The sequence below is a fragment of the Acartia tonsa genome, chromosome 8 (assembly GCF_053477335.1).
Source record: "Acartia tonsa isolate MP-2025a chromosome 8, ASM5347733v1, whole genome shotgun sequence".
Classification (NCBI taxonomy): domain Eukaryota; kingdom Metazoa; phylum Arthropoda; class Copepoda; order Calanoida; family Acartiidae; genus Acartia; species Acartia tonsa.
In genome coordinates, this window is record NC_137267.1 from 43,500,305 (window position 1) to 43,521,761 (window position 21,457).

The 21,457-nt window shown below is 36.5% G+C and overlaps 1 protein-coding gene across 1 annotated transcript in view; it reads left to right on the plus strand.

Moving 5' to 3' along the window:
* The window catches only part of LOC145326633 (uncharacterized), a 61,959-nt gene that overhangs the window by 3,982 nt on the left and 36,520 nt on the right, over positions 1-21,457 (plus strand). Inside the window, exons 2-3 of the mRNA XM_080170003.1 lie at positions 10,831-10,880; positions 12,415-12,471. Coding sequence (XP_080026129.1) covers positions 10,831-10,880; positions 12,415-12,471 — 107 coding nt within the window. The remainder of the gene's footprint in view (positions 1-10,830; positions 10,881-12,414; positions 12,472-21,457) is intronic.

Here is a 21,457-nt window from a genome sequence, read left to right on the forward strand (position 1 = left end):
TTAGTGGACTCGACCGACGGGCTGACTGGATCTGCCTGCATCCAGTTGCCCCAATATGACGAGTCGGAGCCAATGGAGATTGGCTCCTTGGCTCCGGGTCTCCACCAGATGGGGAAGGTCGCTCCAGATGACAAGGTTCCAGGCCGCTGCTACCGCTGCCAGGGGAGAGGCCACCGAGCTCGAGACTGTCCAACGCCTGTGGAAGTTAGCCTAGAGGAGAGGCGCACCCAGCCACGCCGTGACCGTTCTGCCAAGTGTGAGCGTTGCCACTATGACGGCCACACGGCGGCCGAGTGTAGAGCTGACTGGGCCCAGGTAGCCAGCCGCAGGCGCACCGCCGACAAAGGTGCCCCTCCAGGGAAGCCCAGCAGAGTGGCCCATATGGAAGGGAGCGCGCCCCCAGCACCACCACCGCAAGCAGCCGCCTCCAGAGCTGCGGACCGAGCCGATGGGATGCCGCAGTTCGGGACTGTCCCAGCTAGGATCAACGTACTGGGCGGCGCGGCTGAACCCAACCGGGTTGGCCTAGGCTTCAGTCTTAACCATCTGGGGCCAGAGCTGATACAGCCCAACAACATAGCCGAGCCAGAGGTGCTGAGGCCCCAGCCTTTCAGCCTCAACATGATGGAACCTGCCCGACTGAGCCTACCCAGCAAGAGTGGAGGGGCGCTGCCCAGCGTCCCTGAGACGGTGTATGGGGAGGCCCTGGCAGCCGCTGAACGAGAGAGGCAGGAGGTGCTAGCCAGCACCTCTGCATCGATGTATGGGACGCCACCCGGCGTCGCCACCTGGGATGATGGGGGGGTGCTATCCAGCGCCTCCCACCGTGTGCCTGGGGCGACAACCGTCGCCGCCACCGAGATACCTGGATCCTGGAACGAGCCAGCCTCCAACCTAATGTCTGGGGCGACAACCGTCGCCGCCACCGAGAGACCTGAGTCCTGGAACGAGCCAGCGGTCCCAGAGGAAGGGGTGACACCCGTCACCCCCAGCCAGCCAGCGCCACCAGCCTGCAGGGAGAGCCCAGCTACAAGCCAGCCAGCGCCACCAGCCTGCAGGGAGAGTCCAGCTACATGCCATCCAGAGCTCTCTACCAGCCAAGGGAACCCAGCGGCTCACCATCAGGATAAGTTGAATTTGTTAAATGTATTGAATCCAAAACCTTGTAAACACCCAGCCTTGCCTGTGCCCCCTGCACTTGAGGCTGGGGAGATTGAAAATTGGGAAAATAAGGGCTTGCCTGTGCCACATGCACCTGAGTTCCTAGGGCAGGGGAGGGCATTGAGTAAGGGCGAGCCTGTGCCACATGCACTTCAGCCCCATGCCACTGGGCATGCCTTGGACCAGGGAAGGGAGCATTTAGGGCTAGGGGAGCCGACACCCAGGCAAGTGCCAGTCGCTTGCCAGTCTGTCATTGGGGAGGGTATCGGGGTGCCTCGGCCGCATACAGATAACGCTCAATGGAAATTTGTGTCTAGCCAGGAGCAGCCCAGCCGTGTCCAGCCCCAAGAAGCAGCCGTGACCAGAGCCGGAGATCCCCAGCCGCGTGCACGAGGAAGATGGTTACCTGGAAGCCTCTCCCATTGGTGGATGGTCCTGTGGGGCCTCCTGCTGGCAGCCGTGTGGCCTACAACCAGCTACGTCCTGGTGGGGTGGGACTGTGCCAACCCCACCCATGTCACGTCTTACAACAAAGAAAAGATGTGTGACACGGAGCCCCTACACCAGGAGGTGCCCCTGGGCCACGACATCCACGTCCTGCAGCAAGTCAAGGTGAGGGAAACCACTGGGTTCAGCTGTCAGCTCACCGTGTCCCAGTGGACATTCAGGTGTGGGGTATGGGGTCACCTCAAGGTGACCTCGGTCCCCACCCTCATGAGGCCAACCAAGATAGACCCAGAAGCGTGCCGAGACCTGGCCAGGAACCGAGTATACACGTTGCCAGGCAAGACCCAGCCACTGACGTTCCAGCTGAACCACCCCCTGTTCTTCACCGTTGATGTAGTGGGCGCCCTCGTCAACAGCCCCGAGGGGGTGGGTTGCGAGGGGGAGGACGTCCACTTTGAGGGCCAGCTCTACCGCAATGAATTAGTGCTCCAGGAGCGGCGGCTGCTGGTCAAGGAGGAGACCTATGTGGTGGAGGATGGACGGGTGGAGTCCCAGTCTGACCACCTGACCCTCGATTGTCCCCATTCAGAGCTGTCCTGTATCACTGGGGAAGCAACCTACGTGTGGGACCACCTGGGAAGAGATTGCCCCTTGAGGCTGATCCGCAGCCTCCAGCCCAGCCTGGTGAGGGATGCATATCTGGTTGACCATCAGGCCCAGTTTTTCATCAACATGACCAGCCCCACCTCAATTGTGAACTGCGACTTCGAGGCCCATGCCACCAACCATCCAGCGCTGTTTGTGGCAGCTGACCCAGCCGCGGCTGCGCTGCCCCGAGTGTCGGCCAGGGATGTTGACGTTCCCCTCCAAGCACAGATCCATGCAGGTTATATTGGATTCACCCTGGAAACCCGCATGAGGAGCACTGCAGCAGAAGAAGTAGCGGCCAACTGCTGGAAGCTCCAGCAACTAGATCCGGCCCACCCGGTGCGTGTCCAGGGGAGCACGTTCTCGGTACTGAGGGGAGACATCCTGCTGCAGCTGACCTGCCAAAGGCACAAGTATGTTGTCCGCGAACACAAGGAGTGTTGGGACAAAGTGCCAGTGGAGCCCACAGGTTTTGTAGACGCCGTGACGTGGGTATACAGTGAGCACGCCACCAAGATTCCCTGTTCCTCCACCTACCCCCTGACTGTGCACGCAGAGGAAGGCTGGATAGAGTTAACCCCTGCTCCCAAGAAGAGGCCACCCCCGCTGGATACGCCTAAGCAGTTGTTGACAGACCCCTTAGATGACTTCAGTTCAGGTGGTTTGTATTCACAGGCTGAGTTGAACGACTGGCAACAACTGCTGGCGTTCCCAGCATACAAGAGTGCCATGCTGACCGGCCTATCCTATGGCTCCTGCGTTCAGCAAGGCAGCTGTTCGGCCACAGGAGACCATGGGATAGTGTCCTACAACATTGACCGACTGGCGGAGGAAGGAGAGGCAGCCCTGGATGTCTGGGCAGGATTTAGACAAGCCATCCACGAGTGGGGAGATGGCGCCGCCATCTTGTGCTTGCTGCTGCTGATCCTCAAACTGCTGGGGGACCTCACCATCATTTCTCTGGCAGCAGCACAAGGAGGAGTCCGGGCAGCCCTGAATGCGATATCACAAGTGTTCCTGTACCACCCAGCCTTGTATAAGAAGGCGATGGCTAGAGCCAGGCTCAACCATGCCAAGTCCCGGGACTTTTCAGTGGACTGGGATGCCATTCCCATCGGCAGGGAAGCAGCCGAGGAAATGGTGTCTATGAAATCAACGGACAGCGGGCATGACCGCCCAGGTAGACCAGGACCGCCTTCTGGCAGGCCCCGCGGCCCCTCAGGAGGACAGGCCGCTGCTCAGACACTCAACCTGGCAGCCAGTGCCCCAGCCGCTGCCAACAACAACCCGCAGGTCCCACTGCTGACCGTCCCAGCAACAAATGTGCCACCACCAAACCTGATACCTGCCGGCGCTGACCAACGTATCCAACCCAAGGCAGCCTCTGCCTTCTATCCCACATTGGGAGCCCATCAACCCTAAGAAGATACTCACCACTAGGATTCCATTGAATCATTATCGTTTGTATATATTTTTAGCCCTAAGGAGCGGGCCGAAGGCCTCAACCACTGTCGGAAGTCTGGTAGGGAAACCATCTCCCAGCCTTCCGAGGGGAGAGTTGTGGTATTCGGCAACCGTGAGCCATGTCTATGGCACCCCTGATCTGGGGTTCGGTGGAGGGTCAATGGCCCTCCCCCGAGTCCTGGGGAAGGGGTCTAGTGACCCCCTCCCTACGCTTAGAATTAATGATTTGAATCTGTCATGTTTATTATGGTTAACTGTATTCTTAATTCTCCCCCACCCTTTCCAGGGATGGGGGAATCATTATTGCCCAAACTGACCATTGTATATGTATTATTTATGCTTTTATGTTATGATTATTTATTCCTATCCATGTAATGATTGTTTGTTGTATATAACTGCAGTATCTCTTAACCCTTCAATAAAGTGACAACTGAAAGTAGATGTTGATCATTATCTAGTGAAAGCTAGAGAAGCGTAGCTTCTCTATAGTAAGGTGTCCACGTCTGTCACACTGCCGTAATCTAATTGAACTCCGGTGTCTGCCATTGATCCTCGGCGGATACCACACATATACAGCTAGATTTAGAGCAATATTTGTTCTAAAAATCAATTCTTGGCTGCATCGCTGATTTTTTTCTGACCACTCGTGGTTTTTCGCACATTTTTGCAATAATTACCATTGCAGTTAAAATTTAGAAATATTTTTTTTTATGTGCAATTCTGTGCATTTTATATCAGGTTATTTTCCTCAACTTGTATTATGTGCAAAGAAACCTCCTTCTTAAAAAAATTGAAATAAGAGGAGCGTATCTCCTTATGCTTAACCCCTACGGAGGGCCTAACCCTTTTGGGCTACTCAACTCAAGAAAATTAAACTAATGTGCTCTACAGTAAAAAACAAATACTTGAAAAACTACCCCCATCCTATTTTTCAATCCATTTTAAAAATGCTGAGGGGGTTTCTTTGCTCGACCAGGCAGTTTGAGAGAAACTGCATTTATTAATATTTTATTATATTTCTAAAGTGTAAGGGATAGCGTTTGACATTATTTTGACCACTGCTCCCCCTACCTTATTTTCAATTTATTTCAAAAAAGGGGGAAAAGGGTTTCTTTGCTCGACTAGGAACTTTGGGGGAAACGGCCTTTTATCATTATTTTTATATCCCTAAAATGTAAGGGATAGTGTTTCACCAAAATAAATGATTTCACAGCATTTTTTCATTAAAAATTTCTTATTATTATTATTCTATTATATTGCTATGAATATGAATATTTTCAAAGGTTCACTGTTGATTAGAGTTATATTGAATAATCCAACGGCCTTCCCCCCTATTTTCAATTTATTGTTTCTCATTATTTTGACTACTGCTTCCTCTACCTTATTTTCAATTTATTTCAAAAAAGGGGGGAAAGGGTTTCTTCGCTCGAATAGGAACTTTGGGGGAAACGGCCTATTATCATTATTTTTATATCCCTAAAATGTAAGGGATAGTGTTTCACCATAATAAATGATTTCACAGCATTTTTTCATTAAAATTTTCTGATTATTATTATTCTATTATATTGCTATAAATCTGGATATTTTCAAAGCTTCACTGTTAATAAGAGTTATGTTAATCTTCCCAAAACAAAAACTTTGATATTGATGAAAACTATTATGATAAAATCCATTAAAACGAAGCTCAACAAATAAGATGATCAGACAATCGAACATTAACCAAATTTATCTAATCAAAAGCTTCACTTTCAACATTATGTCTATCGTCATAAGAATCAATAAGCAAAAATAACTTAAATGTTATCTGAATCATCATGCCAAATTTGTAATCGACATGATAATTTTAACATGCCTAAAATAACAATACTGACGGATGGACGGACTGACATATAATAAATGTTGAAACGCTTCGTTATGAACAATATGAAAAATATTATTCTTGTTAATACTTTATAATTTCCTCAATTAAACTTGACCTTGAACGTATACATATTTTCATATTTTGGTCAGAAAATAGGAAAATGATGATTAAAAATAGTTTGATTTAATAATCTTATCCCAGCGGGCTATACACATAAGCCTTAAAAATCCACGTATTTTTAGGTCTCAAAAAATAGTTTAACATATAAAAGTAACATAGCCTAAAGCCATCATGTGACCTATTTAAAGCTTACCTAAAATAAAGAACTCAATCAGTTCAGTAGTTCTTAAGAGATCTTAAGCTAAAGACCAAAAAGCCTTACTATTTTATATAATAGGATTGTTTCTGAAGTAAAGAAGAGTTTTTTCTTCATTTTTTTTAAAGTTAATTATCATTGCCTTGAAGGCTACTAACATGCTACTAATTAATAAATGCAGTTAGGACTTCCAGATAAAAGTTGAGCAAAAAAATTTAGTAGTTAGAAAATTTCCTAAAAACATGGTCATACTTCTAGTCATGTTTCCTAATTGTTTTATTGAATAAATTTCTTTGTCAGAGCATATTTTGGTGTCAAATGGTGTTTACAATAAATTATCATCAACACTTTATTTTGATTTATTCTAATACAGGAAGCTGCAACATGCTAAAGTGTTCAAACAAAACAATAAAAAATACTAGAAGCTGCACTGGCGTTTAAAATGAATTTTCATGAACTCTGATAAAGTGAAACTCACAGTGTGCTAAAGTAAAGATCCCTCATCCACCCCAGGTACACAATCCCTTCCCCTCTACATATATAGGACATATATTCGAAAGAATTTCAATTTTCTACGTACCAGGTAGTTTTAAAAAATATAAAGACTTCAAATTATTTTTTTTTTATGTATGCAACATAAATGGCTGCCTTGTTTTCACAAAAACAACATGATGACTATTTTGGTGGTGCCTAATTCATTGCTATTTATTGTAATATAAAATTATAATTAAACTTCTTAAATGCACTTCATGCAACTATCACTTTACTTTCCTAAATTAATCATAAAAAATTATGTATGGTATTGTTTGCTTATTATTCAGATTAAACTTTTTGTAAGAACATCAAGAATGATGAATTACTCGAGTTTGAATTTTAACAGGAACCGGCACTTTTTGCACTTTTTACAATGCAACACCGATGGATATAGAATATACATGGATATTATGATAGGGGGAAAATTGTAGTCAATTTAGGTTGGTAACATGGAAGGAACTCATTTATTGTCCAGTTCGTTCATCTAGAAGGAGGGTTGGGGGTGGAGAAATGGGAATGGATGGGGGTATATTTATTTTAGCCACCTGAGAGTTTTATTTTATCAGAGAACATGAAATCTGGTGTAACATATAAGAACCTGCTAATTTATCCAATAAAAATTCAACCAAATTTCTAAGAATTTTACATTTGTTTTTAACATAAAACTATTAATATTGCCTGGAATAAAAAAACAAAGGGCGGTTTCCTTCAAAGTGGTGGTGGTGGTGGAATTTCGTGTGTTTGTTTTAAACCTTAGGTTAGGTATAATGGGTACAAGGTAGCCCCGCAGGGTTAAGACACAGGAAGTATAGAGAAATGGAAAAAAATATCTTTTTAAAAAGAATTCTAAATTATTTGTGTGGGTTTCTGTGCTCGCGAGGGACTCCAATGGAAAGCACCAAAACAAGCTCTTTAAATTAGCCTACATACCTATATTCAATTTACCTAATTTTCAAGCTACCAAGGGCCAAATTTTAAATATTAGGTATGAGAATGAGAAATCATTGTTGAAATATATTTTTCCTCCTTTACAAATTTTGATGTGAAAAAATACTAGTTAATTTCTCAAAATGTTCATTTTAATATTATTTTGAATGTTTATTTATTCTTGTTCATTGTTGAAAATTATGGTTGTACTTTTTAAATGCAAAGTAAACTGCATGATATTTTGGCGACATTTATTAAAGTGGCTACATCCCTCCCCCCCCCCCCTGTCAATATGATTTTATTAGCTGCTATATAAGATAATAAGTTAATTAAACTTCTGGTTTTTTTTATGAATATACCCTATTCTAAATAGCATCCAGTATTCAAATATTTTATCCGTCAGTCTGCCACTCTTGCTACTGGACTCAATTTCCCGCAATACTATTAAATTTTGCGGCAATTTTTTGTTTATATTTCAACGACACATGAGCAAGCATCGTATAATATCCTTTTAGACAATAATTATCATAAATATGTTTTTTAAAGTCCTGTGAATCAAAAATAATTTCAAGTCATGTGTGTGTGTGTTTGTGCAGGAAGGAAGGGGACATTGGGATGTTTATTACACTAGTCCCCAAAGTTTTATGATAACATTTTCTTATTCGTTGGCTTTAAAATTTTGGTGGCTTTTATTATTTTTTTTATTGGTTGGTTACTTATGTCGATTGTCCAAACGTTTCATTTGCTAATTGTAACCTACATAAGAGGTGTTTTTGTGTATCATCATTTGGGATGTACTTAAATTTATCGGCCATTGTCTTACTCTTATCCCTTTAGATCCCTGGAGCTTAGGTGTCAGGGCATTTGTGTGTGTGTGTGTGTTGACATTAATTATTTTAATTAATAGTTGCTTCCTTCATACTTGTTAAAAGGACAAAAAACAAAAATGATTGAATCAAAAGTTAGAGAGAAAATAAAATAAATTTTAAAAACGCGATAGGGGGAACTTTTTACAAAAAAGAAAAGTATTTTACTTTATTATAAATGAGCATTGTAGTAGGCTGTTTTTTTATAAAGATTCTTATTCATCAAATCTTAATATGATATATAAAAGGAACTGGCATTAAACCAGAAACATGCAGACTGGGGGTGATTACATCCCTCCGGCCATATAGTGGGGGTTGATACATCTCCACTCACTACACCCCCCTTAAGATTAAGGTTTGGGGGGTGTAGAAAAAAATTAAGAGCTTAACCACTGCATTAAAATTCAAAATAATTTTGGGCAATCAAAAAGTTTTTTTTTTGTTTTTTAATTCAGCTAACTATAATTTATAGAGTTGTCACACTCCTATTGGGAAGATAAATAAAGAAAGATACTGCCATTTTGACAGATAAATTTATATCTTTACCACCTTAGAGAAGTTTTAAAGACACCAATTAATGTTCCAAATTTTGTTGCTTCCTTATTTATTCACAGATGTTTTTTTTCCTCTAGAAATCACACAGTCAGAATTGATGGGTCAATTAATAATTCTTAAAGATTCTAAATAAGTTAGGTTTATCCGTTCGTCCATTTCGGCGTATGTAAACCTCTTATTTGAATATTTGATCAATAAGTTGATATTTTATGATTTACTTTGTCCGTCCGTCTGTCAATCACCTGATTGAGAAGGGGGAGGGGGGTGGTGAGTGGGTAAATGGGATTTTCACGGTTGCCAATTTAGATAGACTTCTAAGATTTACTGTCAAATCCCCTGACCAATGACAATGGTATATTATAGTTCACCTTGACCTTCTTTCTGTCTAAAATATTGTTAAATGTAAAGATTCTGAAGTTGTCTCGCTATCAATGAAAATTGTCATCATTGTCAAAGTTTTAAATACACCCATACAATGCTTCAAAGGAAATTCTATGACAAAGTCAAAGGCAGCATATTTATCAAGATCTTTACAGATGAAAAAGATTATCATCTTAAAGTTTTTATACTAGGAAAATGACCTTAATATTTCCTTACTAAAGAAACAAGGTCAACTATATCCATATATAGGCCAGCAACTTGGTGACACGTTTTTTTATACAAGCGTAGCTACTCTATAATAGGTTCTAGTCTGTCTGTCCGTATGTTTGTCTGTACTATAGCGTAGCTAATCTATAAGTGTTTTATGTCTGTCTCTCTTTATTCCTATTTGTATTAATAACTCTTTAAGGGTTCTATGTCAGTGTGTCCTAATGTTTGTCTGTTATAATACTGTTGTCCGATGTATGTATATTACAAACAATTCAACAAATATATGATGTTAAAAATACCCTAATGACGACGGGATAAAAACATTAGCAGCTTGAAGAATGTGTATATTAAACGGGATTTGACGTGTAAATTAACTTTAGGACTTTTCTTTCTTCATTACATTCTCTTTTTTTTACATGTTCCCTTATAATTTCAAATAACTTTGCATTAAACACATTTTTCTATTGACATTTTTCTGCCTGTAATATAATATGGTCTATAATAAGATACGATACATGATTTTTCAGAATGGCTTAGAACTGGCTGTAATTCCAGCGAAATTGAACGGATTCGAAGCCATACTGGAAATGATGTTCTTGCCATAAATAATTTTTTTTCTTTTTAAAACTAAAATTAATATGGTGGGGTCGACTACCCCCCCCCCCCCAAAGAAATTTTTCTTTTAAATTTTTCTTTTAAATCTAAAATACGAAAAATTGGTTTGATCAAACCTCTTGGGGCAAAGCCCCTAGAGGCTAGGGGCGAAGCCGCTAGTGTTTAATATTGAATAACACACATTAACAACTTGTCCTAAAAACAGAAGAAAATTAGTTTTGTGCATATATGATTAAGGATACACTATTGTTCATCTACATAGTTTTCTTATGTGTTTTTCTAGATTAAACATAAATATCATAGATTGCTTATTGTTAATGTACAACTTTTATTTGATTTCTTAGTCTTTTTTATGATTTATAGTTTTACTATTAAAAAAAAACTATAATGACCACATCCATAAAAGCGAAGCTCGAAAACCGTTGGACAAACAAAAATAAAAATTGAATAAGCAACATATAAATGTATAAGTCTAAACAAAATTGTAAGTAAATGTGTTCCAAAACTGCCTACATACTGAATATTGTTTAAGGACATACTTACATTTTTAGGACTTGATAACAGAGTGCCCAGCCTTGTTGTAATAGGAATCAGTATTCCTAAAATAAGATGATTAGGATAATTATGTCAAACAAAAATTTGTTGTCGAAAAAGTTCTAAAAATAAAAAAATTAAATGGAAGTGGTTTATTTGTTGCTTTACAAACCATTACGGACTGACCCTAATTATAGAAAAGCTTCACTTTTAAATAGGTTTATATCATAAAGTATATATATTAGAACTTATAAAGTAAGTTATTTAATAATGTAATAAGTTATTTAATTATCTACTATTATTTATTTTAGAGAAAGGACGTTTTATCGCCACAAGAATCAACAAACAGTAAAGCCTCGAGGTAATATCTTTGCCAGTATGGCTTCGAAACCGATTTATATCCGCTGGATTAGAACCTTACATCCAACTACAGACAATATTCCACGAATATTAAAATAAAGATCATATGTCAGTTTTGTTTGTCCGGGCCTTTGACCCCTCTGGTCTAACAAAACTGGTTTTAATGACCTTTCCCTACCCATTCAAGTATAGAGCCCCTAGATGATATGGGCGCAACCGCTAGCTTCAATAAAAGTGTAATAATTCCAATATAAGCCAAAAAAAACCTGTTTATTATTGAATTGAAAGCTAACGGCTAATATTACTTAAACAAAAAAATAGTAATATGTAGTTTTCCAAAAAATATTTTTTATTTGTATTGTTTTTACACTTTCTTTTATTAATGAAAAGATTCTACTAAAATTTTTTTGCGGTTTGCATTACAAATACATAAAACACATAAAAGTTTTCCTAATAACAATATTTTGATATTGTTTGAATTTATAGAATTTTTTTTTAGTTTCTATGCTGTAAAACAGCCTTTATCAAAATGTTTTATCCTCCAATTGAATTTTGAAATTAGCATTATTAAAGTAAGCTGGCTGAAATTATGTAGATTGGCCACAGTAAAAGTGTCTGACTATGACGTCAGAAAAAAATAACAATTAACCAATGAGAAGCCAGTATTCACAATGGTAAAATATATAGAGGCCTCTCATTGGTAAGTTGTTAATTTTTTCTGACGTCATAGTCAGACACTTTTACTGTGGCCATGTAGATTTGCTATTTTTCTGAAATTATGCAATACTAACAGCTCATCCCTGGACCTACAAGAACCTTTGATTTGAAGAAGAACCATATCGGTTCGGCAGTTAACAAAATATTTTGCTACTTACAGACATATTTAAGTTTTGATTCTTAAGTATAGCAAACATCTATTTAAAACACTTTAAGATAATCGATAAGATCCATTTTTTGCAACAAAAATCATGGATTAACAATCGGATATAGTAAATTATAGAGCTAATTTTCTTTGCTCTTGAAATCATTATCTTAAATAGTAGCCGAAAAAATAACAATGTATAGAATAATAAAATTAAAATGTATTTTAGTTTTTACCGTTACTGCCTATGCACTTTTATCATAGTCCATTGAATCAATAAAAACTAAAATTATAGATTTTATAATTATTCGATTCACAATTAAATATTAATAAAATGAATTGAGGATTTAAAAACAAGGACTATTATGATCATAAGAAAAAATGCGAGAAAAATTAACCATTTCAGCGAAGTTTCCAGTATGGCTTCGAAACCAATTAAAATCCACTAGATTACAAACAGCTCTCAGCCATACTGAAAAATTATAAATCGTATTATAGACAATTTTCTATGAATAGTAAAATGAAAAATCATAATAAAATTACTACCACTTGGGGCTAACAAAACCAGAAATAATCTTATAATTCATCCTTTTACTATCCGCGGAAAAATGTTTATAATACTATGCGATAAATAACTATTCTTAATTATTTATTTTTAATATTTTGTTATTAGTATGATTCCGTGGTGGGAAGAACAAAATTATCTAAATTCTCCACTTCTCCAATCAAGGTAAGGATTTATCCAGTATAGCTTTCAATCCGATTAATATCCGCTGGATTAGAACCGGTTCTCAGCTATACTAAAAAATAATGTATAGCATTGTATTATATCCAGTTTTCTACGAATATAAAAAATGTACAATCATCATAATATCAAAACCAGTTTTGTTAGGCCATACCTTCGGCATCTCAAGACTACCAAAACTGTTTTAAATATTACAATTGTACATTTTTATATCCACGGAAAGCTGTTTATAATACGATGCGATAAATAACTATTCCAGCAATCTTAAGAGATAAAACAATGGACGATAAAATTTATGTACATTCCCAATGATTAAATAAAATTACCCCTTTTGTAGATTAAATTATTAGTTAAAAACCTTTAACACCTCCTCCTCTATTTTAAACATATTATTTTTCCCATTGTTATCCTCTTTGGGCTGGAGGGGGAGGGCTGAACTTGCGGTGCTTATACGTTCAATATACTAACCCTGCAGGGCTGCCAAGTTTACAATACAACTTTACCAACCCTGCGCGACCTAAAGAAATAAACAAACAAATAAAACCTATTTTAAATTCTTTTCAAAATAAGGGGAAGGGTGGCAGTGGTCAATATGGGTATACTGACGAGTTTTACTTTTAAAACAATGAAATGTAATGAACATAATAAACATATTACTAATTATGAAAGCTAGACATGCAATGAGAATTTTCATAATAGAATTTACCATTACTTAATCCCCAACCAATGAGGTGCTATAGCAAAATTACAAAATTAAGAAGATACTTTTCTACAAAATTAAAAATTAAATTTCATATTTCATTCCTTTTTATAGAAATGCTTATATGCAACAGTGAAGGGTTATTGAAAGAAATAAAAAAAGATACTGGAAAGAGAAAGAAATAGTCTATCGCATTATAGGCAGCTTTTCGCAAATATTAAAATAAAAAGTTAAAAGATTTAAACCAGTTTTGTTAGACCACAACGGGCTGAAGGTACGAACTTACAAAACTAGTATTAATTTTATGATTTATATTTTATTATTTGTAGAAAAATTGTCTACAACACGATGCTATACATGATTTTTCAATATGACTTAGAAACGGTTATAATCCACCGGATATTAATCGGTTTCGAAGCCATTGTGGAAAATAGATTATTCTAAAAATCAAACTATTTTTAAAACTTTTGTTTCGTTTGTATGAACACTTTAAAACCAATACTTGATAATTAATAAAATCAGGCAATGTCATTTTGTTAAGCGGAAATGACATTTTACTTTTTTTCAAGACTTATTGATTAGTTTATAAGATGCGTTTTATATTTTAAAGTTTGAGGGAAAAAGGATGGCAACATCGATGAGTAGCGAAGTACAAAAAAAATGGATGAACAAACGGCCAAAGTTAATACTATCAATGGAATTATTATTACTTGGATCTTTCACCAGATGACCATTTACTCTAATAAAGTGAAACTTGTAGCTGGCTAACATAACGATACGTCCTATCCCTCCTTTACCCAATCCCCTCAAGGCCTACTGATTGAACAAACTGACCAATAGTCCACGTTATCAACCTAAATTGACGACAATTTTTCCCCATTCATAATATATTTAAAATCCATTATGCTATCCCTGCTACTCCATTGTTTAATATAATTAAGTGATACCAAATTTGGCTCATCCGCTTCAGCCTCATTTCTCAAAGCCACCCAATAAGCTTTAACCGCAGCCGCTTGACTGAATATGCAGTTGTCGACTCCTGCCATAAAGATTTAAATTCTTACAATGTTTTTCCTATTTAATTATTGGTATAATTAAATCCGTATTGCCCCATAATACATAAGAACTGTAAATCTTTTTTACCGTAAATTGTCCAATTATGTCTTTTTTATCACTTTGGGATACATTTTATTGGTTTAATTGCTTGTTGACATTTTTACAAGCACAGCTACTGTATAACTAGGTATTGTGTTTGTCCAACAGTAAGTCTTGCAGTTACTTTGGCACTTTAGTTGATGATTACATTCTTAAAGTTAGAGTAAATTTAGAAATAATTAACTTATAAATATACAATATACATACACTAGCGGCTTCGCCCCTAGCCTCTAGGGGCTTTGCCCCAAGGGGTATAATTACATCTTTTATTACCTGGAGATGCCACAACTCCACCACTATTTTAAATAATTTTTTAAAAAATTGGTGGGGGGATTTTTGCTTTTTTGGGGGGTTTGGGGGTGTCCCACCCCCCCAAGAAAATAACCTAAAACCACCACAGGACCAGTAGGTATATTCCTTGAAAAGAAGAATCCGATCGGTTCCGTGGTTACCGAGATCTTAAGGAACAGACAGACGGACAGACAGACATTCTACTTTGTATCATAGATAAATCTTTTACTGTATTAGACTTTTAATTATTTTTCATCATATTTATTATTGGTATAAAGGAAAAATGATATTTGGAAATAGAAGTCTCAGGGGAGGAGATGGTAAAGGATTTTTTTACCCCCCCATGCGTTAGAACTCTTCATTTTACCTCAATAAGAATGAAAAAAATATATTAACCCTATAAACCTTTCAAATCCCTCGTTTTACCCACCTAAAAAAGCCTGACGTCCTTGTTACTGCGCTATTCTAGGATAGTATTGCCATTATACCATAACCAGAAGAAAAAAAGATTTTATTACTGGACAATAAATGTTAAAGATCATTTTAACTCTAAAATACAGTTTAAAAAAGATAGAGAATCATAAAAAAATCTTATAAATTATTTAAGAAAGTGAATTCTATATTCTTGTTTGTTCTTTTTTCAAATACAACAAAAATATCCTAGAACCTTCCTGCCGTTTTAGGATATTTTTTATTACTGTCCACTTATATTCCTGAAATAACCTTTTTATATTAACGGGATTATCTTAAAATGTTAAATAGGATTTGATTCATTTACAGAAAAAAATAAGCATCATATGCTATTTGTTAATTCTACTATATAAAATTCTTACTTAAAGTAACAGGATGTTTGTCTATGTGTGTATCGCAAGATTTCGCTAACCACCGCGGTTAACCGATGAGGTTCTTTTTTTACAGTGAATCTTCGTATTGTTCCAGTAAAGTTTTATAACTCTTTTGGGAGAGGGTGCTTTCTCTCTGTTAAGATAAAAACGGAAATAGAAAAAAATACTTGTTGTTTTTTCATGATTATGTCTTTTCGGGTATAGTCCCTTTCGTGGCAACGCTCCTTAAGGGGCGATTTTTCGTTTTTTAACAGTATCTTTTCTTCTATTTCTACCCCCTCTATTATTTTTTATGATCACAACTATTGGATAAACATGTCCTTCCTTATTATAAAGATGTCTTGTTTGTTGTAAGAAAATCTATCATGTAATAATAATTGATCATTAAGTTGCTAGGTGTGAGAATTTTTTATTTAAAAAACAAGGAAAATTATGTTCATAATATCTGGGGTCTAAAGTGATAAGAAAATGGCCGATAAATTGATGTACAAATTGTAGATCCCCAATAAAGATCCCAAAGATTTCCCCTCCTGCAGATTAGATCAGTGGTTGAAACGTTTGGACTGGGTACCCAACTTAATGAACCAAACATTTAAGAAAACGTTATTTTATTATTATTATCTAGGGACTAATTTAAAGATATTAAAAATTAAGATGAAATTAATTTAGTAAATTAAAATGTAAAAAGTCTAACTGACTTTAAGTTGAATGTAAATTTTGTTGCCAACTTACCGTCATTTTGAACGATTCTAGTCAATAAGTAGCTTCGCTACTAAAAATGTACAAAATTGTATTATAAAAATCGTCGTCATATTGTAATTTGTCATCAAAAAAGATAATTTTCATTTCAGCGAAAAACTATTTTTATATATTTTACTATATTTTACTTTATGAAAAAGAAAGGATCGTAAAAGACAAACATTTCATCGATTTATTTTTTCGTAAAATTGCATTATCATTAAAAATATTTCGTAATGAAAATCAAGCAACCATTATCAACCAAGATAGCGGTTTTATCATAATTATGCATTTTATAATTTCTTAGAGGCACAGCTTCTTTACAACTGTGACATGTATGTACGTATGTACGTTTTTCTATGGACTACAATTAAGTAAGATATCTAAAAAAAATGTGGTACTTGCCCAAAAAGTACATTGCAGAGGCCTAACCTAGCTTAAGGTAAAATGCTAATACGTGAAAAACTACCAACCACCACCTTCCCTATTTATCCATTATTTTCCCATTATTTTCCATTTAATCCTTAATAAGGGGAGAAGGGGCCGAAAACGTTTTTCATTCAGTTATTTATGGATTCATCAAAGATTTACTCTTATTCAGTGGCGTGCACGGCGATTAATTCAGTGGGTTGTGAAATTGTTGGTGGGGGCGGGGGGGGGGGGGGGGTAAGAGACCAAAAGTTCTTCCTAATATCTTGATTACATTCCCTTTCAAAAGCCACAGATTTTAGGGGAAAAATTCCTCACAACCTACTTCCTTTCAGTTACAGCACAAAATAAGTTTTACGAAAAGATTAAGCCACAAAAATATCCAAATTTTCAAATGAAATTAATTTGCAGAATGCCGGCCCCTGGTATGCCACTTCTTTTATCATTAGATGAAAATCTTAATGTTAATAATCATAATGTACTTATAGCCAAATATAGTAGTTGCTCTGAAACAAAAGATGACAATTGTTGTAAAACTGTTGTCAAAAACCTTTCAAATTGGCAAGGCAACATTTCACATTTTCTATTAAAGAGACAATCCAAACTTAGATCTGAAATGAAGACAAAATTTTAACCTTAACCTTCATCAAAAGAAAACAAGGATGACAACATCCATAAGAAGTGAAGCATTAAAAACATTAATGGACAAATTGAGTTAAAGAGGAGATGTTTAGTGGTCATAATGAAGATAGGAAGAACATGAAAGAGATAGAAGGATAATAAAAAATCGCGAAACCTTTTTTAATTATAAAATATGTAAGTCATTTGTAGCATAAACGACAGACCGTCGGACCAAGTGAGTTGTGAACTGAAAAGAGGTATCTTTACAACAACAGAAAATAGTAATAAAATCCGATAAAATAATATTTCTTCACAGCGTTAAGGACTGATGGACGGTGAGACAAAGTGAAATATGACATTGATTTCCTACTACAAAATGGTTTACGCTTAAATATTCCACCAGTCAAAAATAACAGTTTGAATAACATATAAAATCATTTTCTATCGTTGCGGCAATGATGAAAGTTTGTAAAACAAAAAATGAAAACAGAGTGTACTTTTAGCTGCTTGTCCTTTTACTTATATCCTTTTTCCTCAGTAATTAATTGTAAAAAAAACAGCGGGGAGAAGGTCTCTTATATATATCAAATGTTCGATTGCTTCCACAAGAAGAATCATTATTTGGTTCTTTCCCTAAACCTGCGTTATCCTAACCCTGCGGGGCTACTCTGTAACCAATAAGATATATCCTAACCTAATCTATAGGGAAAAAAATACACTTGAAAAACTACTTATCCTTTTTTTCAGTTTATTTCAAAATTAGGGTATAGGGATTTCTGCCTGGATACTCTCTGCCCTCGAGCTTTTCTGAAAAGAAGAACCAAATTGGTCTCATATTTTATCTCATTTATAAGAAGAATATGAATAAATTTCAAATGTGTTTTGAATATAAACAAGGATGACAACATCCATAAGTAGCGAAGCTAAAAAAATATGAATGGATATCGGGAAAAAATTACAATTAAGCAGTGTCATACAATAAACATTAATCTTGGTAAAATAGGGAAATTATCAAACCTTTAAAATCACACAACCTTATAATCATAAAAACTTAAAAATCTAGGAATCGATCTAGCACCAGAATGAATAAACAAATCGTAATGAAACTTAATGGAAATATGTTGAATATAAGCATATTTAATCCCTGATAATTTCAGCCGTCAATCCTGAATAGGAATCGAGAAAACCATGAAAACCTAAAAATCTGGGGATCGATCTAGCACCCCAATTAATAGAATAATCCTAATCAAACTTGGGGAAAATATGTAGAATATAATATTAATTTTCCCTGAAAATTTCAGCACTGTATCTTGAAAAGAAGTTGAGAAAATCATAAAAACGTAAAAATCTAGGAATCGATCTAGCACCCCAAATAACAGAGAGACGGAAAAAACAATGTATAGATTAGATTGACAAGCATATTGGGAATCTTCGCTAAAAATTTCAGCTGTCTATCTTGAATAGGAGCCGAGAAAATCACGTTTCCCCCATAGCGTTACGGACTGACGGACTGACTGACTGACGTACAGACAAAGTGAATTATAGAATAGCTTTGCTACTAAAAATTCTATTTTGCGGAGAGAATCGAATATCCATACAGAAATACTTCTTTTCAATTAACATTTTTCCTTCATATGTTTTCTCAAAACAGAAAACAAATCGACTAAAATAGTGAACGTGGAATTGCATTTATTTTACTAAACAGCCATTAGATAGGGAATATTATGTATAGTTTTACTTAGGCAAGCCTCATGCAGCAGTGGTTAGGCTGTCGCAATGATTTAGACCCTCTGAAAGTGCTGGATCCTGGGGGCAATACCGTATGGTTGAAATTCTTATGAAAACAAGTCAAACATCTAACCTACCTTTTCATAATTCCTGGTCTGAAACCAATCATTTTAGGTTATATTGTATCATTGAGACCTAAATTAGAATATAAAAAGTTTATAAAGTGATTTTTTCAGACATTTTTTACCTCTTATTGCATACTTCACTTATAAACATTTTTGCTACATTTCAAATATCTTTACTAGTTATTTTGTATGACCATTTTTTCCTTGAAATGTATGAAACAATGATGAAGTTATCTTTAGAAAACAATGCGTTCTTCTCAGTTAGGTACAAAATTGGATCATAGTGTTTTGATAAGGGAAATAAACAATTTAAGATACTAAATTAGAAGAAATAATACAAATAAAGTAGTTTCCAGTATTGCCTCAAAACTAATTGATATCTGCTGGATTACAACCGGTTCTCAGCTATACTGAAAAATCAGGTATAGCCTAGTATTACAGACAATTTTCCACGAATTTTAGAATAAAAATCAGTTTTGTTATCCCGGGATTTACAAAACCGGTTTAAGTCTTTTAATTCTTCTAATACATTGAAATCTATTTGTGTATCTTACTATTATTAGAGTGATTACAATAGTGTTGCTCTAGCAGAAATATAGGGACAATAAATTTGCCATTAGTCCTGAGCTGGATCTTTAAATCATTTCAATGGTGCGCCAAATCGGGGTGCGCCGAATTTCAGCCAATCACAGCGCGGCATTTCGTAAAATGCAGTGCTCTCATTGGTGGAAAGTTGGCTCACCCCGATTTGGTGCACCATTGAAATGATCCAGCTCTGTTTAGTTTTAAGACTTATTGGCATTTTTTGGAAGCCTTATTTTGTTAGACTTATTAAAGAACTATTCTCAAGTTTTACCTAATGAGATTTATAAATCTTACATACAAGAACGACAAAGCTTATTTGAGCGGTGTATAATGGGGGGTTTTAAGGGTTTGAGGGGAGTAGTTTAATGCATTTAAAATGTATAGGGGGTAAAAGAAAGTAAAACACCCTATTTAACCTACCCCCCCCCCCCCACCCCCTTTGGAAGTCGTAGTACCTTTCCTGATTTTAAAAAATAGCGATTGCGCCTCTAGAGAAACAGGGAGATGGACATTCCATTACCTATGAAAAGATCTTTTTTTCTCGTATTCATTCGTATCCGGTGGATAGGAACCGGTTCTCATCCATACCTCGGGGCTAAAAAAACTGGTTTTAATCTTATAATTGTACATTCTATATCCGCGGAAAGCTGTTTACGCGATGCGAGAAATAACTATTCTTAAATTTTCCACAAATCCAAATGTTGTTTTACTTTATAAAAAAGAACAATGTGTTGTGCTGTCTATACAAATCAAAGAAAATCTTTTTAACGCGTGTTAACGTGTTTTTTATGTTTTATTTTCTTTTAATTTTTTTTACATTCTTGTTGTTTGTCTACAAACTGACCATTGAGCACTGAACCCCCTCTCCACTAAAATTTTTAATAAATTGAAAATATAACTTAAAATTGCATATTGAAAATATTTTTTTATTTACAAGAACAGGAAAGATTTCGATAACTTCTGGACCGATTTAGTTCTTCATTTTATGAAAGAGATGGATAATTCCTCATTTTTATGACGTCACATGGATGATTTTTGACACAATTTTGCAGCAAATTTGGTCTTCGTCAAATATCCCTTCCTAAAATAAAATTTCTAGAATTGCATATAAAACTAAAGTTCATATGATATTATTTAAAGAAAATAATAAATCTGCACGCCATATGGTTTCTCTTTATACCGGTGGATTAACATTAGTTGGTTATAAATAAAAACAGCAAAATAATAATCCGGTGCCGTATGCTAATGCCTTATTGCCTCAAAGAGCCTAGTCAAACACAGAAAATAAATTACAAATAAGGTGAAAAGGGTATAATTTTTCGTTTGTTTGTTTACTACTTTAATTCAGGTCAGGTTAGGTTCTAACACAAGCTAAATAAAAGCTTTCCTGACACGGAATGTATAAGTATAGATGCATTATCCAAGACAACTACCTGTCATAAATGTCATGCAGAGACCAATTTCATCTTTGAGTAAATTGCATTTTGTTCCTTACGGGGACTCGGTTGTGTTTCCGGCGCTATTAGCTGATTTCAAAGACTTTATACAAAATTGAGACAGGGTCCCTGCCCTGAGGTGAGAGTTACGTGTAGTTCATTTACTTCTACTCTTTTACTTCAATTTTTTACAAGGATATTTACATGTTTTTTTCTAAATTCTATTCATCTTTAATTTTTGGCTGAAACTATGATTTGGTTGAATTGTATTCACAGCATAAAATTTTGTTGTTTCTATTTAAAGTTCACAGATAAAGG